This window comes from Sinocyclocheilus anshuiensis, unplaced genomic scaffold (genome assembly GCF_001515605.1).
Source record: "Sinocyclocheilus anshuiensis isolate Anshui unplaced genomic scaffold, SAMN03320099.WGS_v1.1 scaffold217, whole genome shotgun sequence".
Taxonomy (NCBI): Eukaryota; Metazoa; Chordata; class Actinopteri; order Cypriniformes; family Cyprinidae; genus Sinocyclocheilus; species Sinocyclocheilus anshuiensis.
In genome coordinates this window covers 1,828,047-1,835,382 of record NW_015536538.1, presented here as the reverse complement: position 1 = coordinate 1,835,382, position 7,336 = coordinate 1,828,047, and the positions used below count along the sequence as shown (strand labels likewise).

The following is a 7,336-nucleotide window of genomic DNA, read 5'->3' as shown; positions in this document are numbered from 1 at the left end:
AACATAAAACCTTAAACCTTAGCTGTTATAAATTCACTGTAAACCACGGCTTCATGGGGTTTATTGCTTTTATAAAATGGTTATTCCATATACGTAGTAAGGTTTCACAAAATAAAACCGAGCAAATAAAGTGTAATGATATTAATAAAAACTAGGGGTGCTCCGATCAGGATTTTTGAGACCGATCACCGATCACAGAAAGCAGTATCTGCCGAGTACTTTTTACAGTATTACAGTATTTTTAAAGCCTTCTTTTTATCATGTAAAATTATTCTCCAATCAGGAATTTTAGACATTTATTCAGGGCCTGAATTTCACTTTTGAAAATGAATTCACCTCTTAGGTGACTCTTGTGAGAGGGGATTTTTAATTTGAGGGGTGGAGGGGAGCATTTTTTTTTGACATTTTTCAAATATATATATTTATCTCACCTAAATGTTTGATCATGCATTGCATTTTTGTTTTTACAATCGTGCAATTGTTGCACAAAAGCTTACACACAGCGCAAGCCTGATTTTGTGAGCTGTATGTGAGGCAGCCTTTTACACCAGGTTCACACATACTCTGTTTGCAGTGCGTATGCAGTCCATGTGTGGTACATAAGCGGTGCAGAAGCGGCAGGTGCTCACTGTGCTTTCACACAGGAGTCTGCAACTGATCCGTGGCCGTTTACTACAGACAACATTTATCCATTATTTTGATTTCAAATCCAAACATTGTCACTGACAATGCTTTTTCAGCATTGTGATTATTTTTTTACACAGTCCAGTAATACAATCTTTCACAGACATGTTTAAACACAATAAATATAAGCAACACATTATTCAATGCTATTTACTTTTGCATTTACTTCTAGATTTATATATTAAGTTGCTCAAGCAAGTGTCAAAACATTTAAACTACTTACATTATCACAAACATTCTAAATTAAAACTTACCATTGACAGAAAGTCAGCTCTACCGCCTTACTACATTTTCGTGTCAATCCATGTTCATATTTACCGCAAACAATGCACTGTTACTTTAATTCTTCGCTTGCAGCGCAGCAAACATAGACTCTCCTGCAGATGCACCGCTCCTGAACGCCCTGCCAGGCTGCAACCGCGTGCAGTGTGCACACTTTAAACCCCTAACATGAGCGCAGAAAAAATACGCACCACATACGCACTGCAAACAGAGTAATGTAAAACCTGGTGTTATGTGTGTGCGCTGCGAGTGTGCACGAGCGCTGAATGGTTTGAACACTAGCAAGAATTAAAAAGAAATGCAATTTATAAACTTTAGTGACGATGTGACACTGCCTCGATTGTGCAAGTGACAATTCCTGTGTTAACTGTGTAGCTGTTAACTTATAGTGCAGACGAGATTTAATTTGAAGCCATTTGTGCATTTTGAGAGAGAGCGTGCGCGGTGATTCACTCATGCTGTTTGTGAAATTGTGTCTCACAGAAAGTTTTCAAATTAGCTACTTTATACGTTATTTAATGAAGAAATATGAAGTGTACCTCACCTTCAGCATTATAATTATTTAATCTGCGCCGGACAGAGACTGAGACGGTGCCACTGCATGTCGTGCCAAACCTCTCACGGCAGGCACGTCATCAGCTTGAGATCGGCTTTATAGAGACCGCCGATCAATCATCCCAAAGCGATTATCGGCCGATAGTGATCGGTAGCCGATCAATCGGAGCACCCCTACCAGGAGGTTATCACCTCAAGTGTGATCAGGAGTACTGTTTGAAGCTTCCAGGAATGAAAACTATCTTTTGACAGATTTACAGTGAATGTTTTTGGACATTGGCCAAGTAATGTGTCGAGGCCACAGCTGCTGTGAAAAACAAACTGCAATTTGTGCATCATACATCAGATGATTTTATGAGCTCCGGTCCTGAGTATCACAGCTTTTAACGGAATTGTCATTTACTCACCCTCATGTCAAACCCATATGACTTTTTTTTTAAGAATCGTAGCGCCATTTATTGTAATTGCATAGGAAAGAGAGTTTTTTTTGTTGTTATTTTTATATTTTTTGTAATATTTAAAATTATTTTAATTTTTAGATTTTCAGTTTTCTTTTTTATTTTAGTTAAAGTTTTAGTAATTTTGTTGTGTTTTTGTCATCTTTATTAGTTTTTATAATGTTTCTATATAGTCTTTATTAATTTATTTCAGTTTTAGTTATTTTAGGACTTCAAGTTAAATTAAATGAAGATGATAAATATTGCCTTTGCAACTAGCGAAAATAAAATAAGTTTAAGTTTTTTTTATTTATATATATATATATATTTTTTTTTTATTTCATTTAATTTTTATTTTATTTCAACGAACAACAATGTTTATGGTTTTAGTTTTAGTTAACTAAAATAACCCTGGTGAACAGTACATTATTAAAATGTTTTCTTTTGTTTTCCTCTGAAGAATATATAAATAAATACACATTTAGACACAAAATTTTGCTAAACTAAAACTGCTATGTGTATTTCAGTAAAGTGATATTAGTGACTGAAGTGTCAACTTCTGAACATGTTTTTTGTGGTTATTTTTAGGATCTGCCATGCATAGATGAGCTGTCAAGCCAGTCGCTGTTCTCCTCACCATCTGATTCTCTGTCGGAGTATCCAGATCCTTCAGGATTTGCCGTTGATGGCCTGGCACAGTTATCCACCGAGGGCCCTGTGGCACCAATGTACTGGGATATACCTGGACACAGTCAGAGACAGGTATTCGTGCTCTGCTTTTCTCTCAGATATTTACCATTTTCAATGGTTCCACAGATGTTTGCATGCACGTTTTTAAACCTATTATGCTTAATAAGCCAACAAAGCTTGTGGTCATGTAAACACGCTAAACCATTTTCCTGTATCGGCGTAAACAGCTTAAACGGCAATCCAAATGATCCAGCTGGATTTTTGCAGATTACCCCGATTTCGGCCAGCATGTGAACACCCGTGTGTGTCATACGTGACAGAAAAGCATCCTTACTGCAGATTGAAACGCATCCAGCCATTGCAATCATTTCACAGTATGGCAAAAGAAAATATATATTGTACACTTTGACTCTAAATTATAAAAATGTATTCTTATATTCCACTCTCGAAGGAAGGAAAGTGGTATAGTCTTAGAAATTGCAACCGTAAGAGGACAATATGAGTCTGTACTAGAATAATACAAAGCAATTTCATAGTCTTTTGACAGCCAGAGATAATTTTTATAGTGCAGAATTGAAAGATCCATCCGGTAGAGGCCGTAATGTCTGCAAATGGGAGATTACTGTATCTGGAGTGGGCTTTCATTCGATTGTTGAAGCATTCTGACTCAAGCCGTTCTGTAGCTTGCCTGACTTGGAAGTTTACTGTATAATTGCGCACTGTCAAAATGGCAAGATATCATTGCTATAAACTTGATTTCTTAACCTTCAGGTCAGTTTGCTATAGTACTAAGAGCTTTTTCTGTGCAAGCTACTTTAAAGGTGCATTAATGTGTTTAATCACGAAACATGGACGTGGCTTTGCTTAAGCTTCTTTTCTGCTGATATTTTGAAATACTAAGGGGTTTTTAATGCTTTATTTAACATCCCAACTCACAAAACAAATGGAATTCTTGGAATCGGATACACAAATGATTACATTTTAATGTCACTATTAGAGAAACACCTGTTTAGTATTCATCAGTGTATTGGTGTGCTAGTAAACGGATCAATGTTCAGTACTCTTATTTAATGTTGAGCCCTGAACAAGTAAATCTTTTAAACTTTTTTATTTAGTTTACTAAGACTAAGTTTAATAATAGTCATTGATGTGATTTTTTTTTCCGTATTCATACAGATTTCTGTATTTTCCAACCTGAAAAGTATGACTCAGTTTAATTGCATAAATCAGAGAAAAAAAAGTTTTCTGCCAAAATAAAAGCTCTATGGTTTAAATTTTGAAAGCAAAGAAATGTATTCATCCAATAAATATTAGTTATTTTCTGTTACAATAAAATAATAATAATAATTATTATTAAATAGGGCTGCCCTCGACTAAAGATTTTTCTGGTTGACTTGTAGTCGTTCATTTTAACTATTAGTCGACTAATCGCACATTTATTAATAAACAATTTAAATCATTATAATGAGTCTTTATTTGCCTACAAGCTCTCAAGCACACGGATAAAACTTGCCACAGCTCACCGCAGAAGTAATGATTATAAATGTGTCAGGGAAAAACAGTAAGGAGACTGCATTAATATTTTAATAATTTATTGATAAACTAGTGCTTTCTTTGTTTTCGTTTTAAGAAATTAAGTCGGCGACACTGACTCGTCATCTCTGTACTAGTGATGCGCCTGTATGCATGTTTTATACGGATTACATAATCTGAGAATATTTGCTTCCTATTTGAATTGGTTAATTTGAAAGTAGACATTTCGCTCTCTATAGATATGTTTTCATATCTGTAAGGCAAGCGTACATGGAGTTTCGTAGTTTTGCGCTCAAGTTCACGGAGACCGAGACGGCAGAAAGCGCATCCTGTTTGCTTTCATTATTTTACAGAAGCGCAATGTTTTGTTGTTATTGTGAATGCACACAAATAAACGTAGAGTCTTTACAGATTCAAAAGGTGCATTACTCTTATCTGTATGACCAAAAATGAGGGAGTATTTTAAGGGCAAGCGAGCGCACCGGTGCCTCCATCTGTCCTGCAGTGAGCGCGCTTCTACGCTCCGCACATACACTTCAATAGCGCACATTTCTCTAGGTTAGCCTAACATTAGATTGAGCGGCCATGTAAAGTTGCTAATACTTACATATTTCAGATGATAAGCCATATTTGAGGTTGATTACCACATAGACCAGCTATTAACGATCTGTCCTTCACGAACTGCGTGACTTTGCCTGTGGATTTTTTTTTGTCTTTTTTTCTGCGACTAAAAAAATTTTGGTCGACTATTAGGAGGCAGCCCTATTATTAAATATTGTTTTTTTTGTTTTTTTTTTCATTTACAATATAATCTTAATATTTAAGTATATTTTGTATTATAATATTTATATTTTCTAATTTAAATGATAATGAAACTAAAAATATATATTTATAATAATATTATTTTTTGCTGGTTTCCTTGTTTTTTTTTGTCTTCGGTGGTAGTTCATCCAAAAAAAAAATAATTCTGTCATAATTTTCTTATTTTCAAGTTGTTCCAAAACGGTAGCCATTGGCTTCCATGGTATTTTTTCCCCCATACTATGGAAGTCAGTGGGTGCTATCAACTGTTTGGTTACCAACATTCTTCAAAATATCCTCTTTTGTGTTCAACAGAAGAAAGAAAGTCATACAGGTTGAACTTGAGGTTGAGTAAATGGTTTTAGATGAACCATCCCTTTAATACTCATTACCAGTAAAGTTTATATGTGCAGTCGATATTAATAGCATGTAGAGTCTCATTTCTCTTGTGTAATTCCATATGAGTGTTCAGCATCTCTGCATCTGTGTTCTTCAGCAGAACCTGAGCGCGTTTCCTGGTAGGTTGGATGATTTTAGCGCTCTCCTGTCTGCATCAGTCGCAGGATTTAAGGTAGAGCCTCTCCTTTTCTCTAAAATATTCTGTCCTCTGTTTCACCACATTTCATCATCTTTTGTTTTCTGCCCCTTCATTCCTTCATTTCCACAGGCTGCTGCTCCTCCGCCGCCTCCACCGGAGGAAGAGGAGGAGGCAGATGAGGAAGAGACGGAGGATTTGGGGCACGCGGACACATACGCCGAATACAAGCCATCCAAATGTAAATAGACATACTGTATTATATTAATCTACAGCACATGAGTGGGCAATATGAGCCAAATATGCATTTTTATATCACGGTTATAACATGTTGTAGTGAGTGTAGGATCCTTGCAAGTGCTCAAAATTAAAAATATTTTAAATGGTATATTATAATATTTTAAAGATCGTAAATATTTAAAATGGTATAGCAAAAGTCCTAATTATCATTTTAAGAGGTCCTAAATTTAGGAATGGAATAACAGTAATTATCATACTATGATGTCTGATGTAATTATTAATCTTCAAAAAGCAACAATTTAATCAAATTAGTCCAAGCGGTGCACGTTCAAAGTCAAAACGCGGTGCTGTTTCACATTCTACAGGCTCGCAGTCAATTAATACCATGCATTTATGCCAAACAATTGCTTATGATGTACTGTTAGTGGGTAATGACAATGTTTACTTTATAATCTTTATAGTGTGAAATGTTGTAGATGCTTGAAAGAGTCCATATTTTGTCTTTTTGAATGAGCAGCTGGAAGTAGCAACACAAACATTTCAAAATAAGAGTATTTTGGACTTGTTTATAACTAAAAGTCATCAATTATGCATAATTTTTTTCCCCCTTGTTATTAATATCTTGTTAGTATTAATTCCTTATTTAATGTGTGCCCCATACTGTCTAATTAAGTAAAATAATCTGATATATATAATTTATTTTGAGGTTGTATGGGTTTGTTCTGTAAGGGCATATGATTTTATTTGACATTTTATTTGGCCCACCATATAGTAGGGGGAAAAACATGCCGGTGAAGCATATCATAATTAAAAAAAAAAAATTGTATATGTTTTTTTGTTTAATTTTTGAATTTAAATAAAGAAATTATAAGTAATTATATTTATATATATTTATATATATATAAATTAAATGTAAAAATATATAGTGTGATATAATGCAAGATTTACTTGGGGCCCACAGCCCTCAGTCAAGTTTGGCTTTCAGCCCTTCATAGTAAAAAGTTTGGGCACCTGACATATGGCATTAATTTTATTTGCGCAGGTCTTAAAAAACATTAAAATTTAATAAAAATCATGCTGCCCATCCCTCATACAGCACAAACTAAACTCGATTTCACAGTTTGTGGTGCTTCCGTGTTAAATAAATGCTCTGTTCTCATGTGTGCAGCTACTATAGGAATCTCTCATCCTGATTTTGTGGTGGAGACCAACACGCTGTCCAGCGTTCCTCCTCCTGACATCACCTACACACTGTCCATTCCAGTCTGCAGCATTAGCTCCGGCCTACTGTCTGCCCTGCAGCTGGAGGCCATCATCTACGCCTGCCAGGTACTCTTGCTGTCTCTGCTCTTCTCTTTCCCCTCACAGATGAGTTTAGTGTGAATGTATTAGAGCTGGGCGATATGGCAAAAAATGTAAATCTCGATTTAAAAAATAAAATAAAATTCAGAACGTACGACCAATTCTTGATTTTTTTTTTTTTTTTTTTTTTTTTTTTTTTAAATTTAATGATATCAGAGACTTGCTGAATGTGCAGTTGTGATTAAATTCCTCTCAAGCCTGCTCTGATAATGACAAC

General features: G+C 35.2%; 1 protein-coding gene across 1 annotated transcript in view; it reads left to right on the top strand.

Moving 5' to 3' along the window:
• LOC107696700 (protein strawberry notch homolog 2-like) overlaps nucleotides 1-7,336 on the top strand; it is a 48,406-nt gene that overhangs the window by 9,779 nt on the left and 31,291 nt on the right. The window contains exons 5-8 of the mRNA XM_016497168.1: nucleotides 2,547-2,720; nucleotides 5,479-5,553; nucleotides 5,650-5,758; nucleotides 6,926-7,086. Coding sequence (XP_016352654.1) covers nucleotides 2,547-2,720; nucleotides 5,479-5,553; nucleotides 5,650-5,758; nucleotides 6,926-7,086 — 519 coding nt within the window. The remainder of the gene's footprint in view (nucleotides 1-2,546; nucleotides 2,721-5,478; nucleotides 5,554-5,649; nucleotides 5,759-6,925; nucleotides 7,087-7,336) is intronic.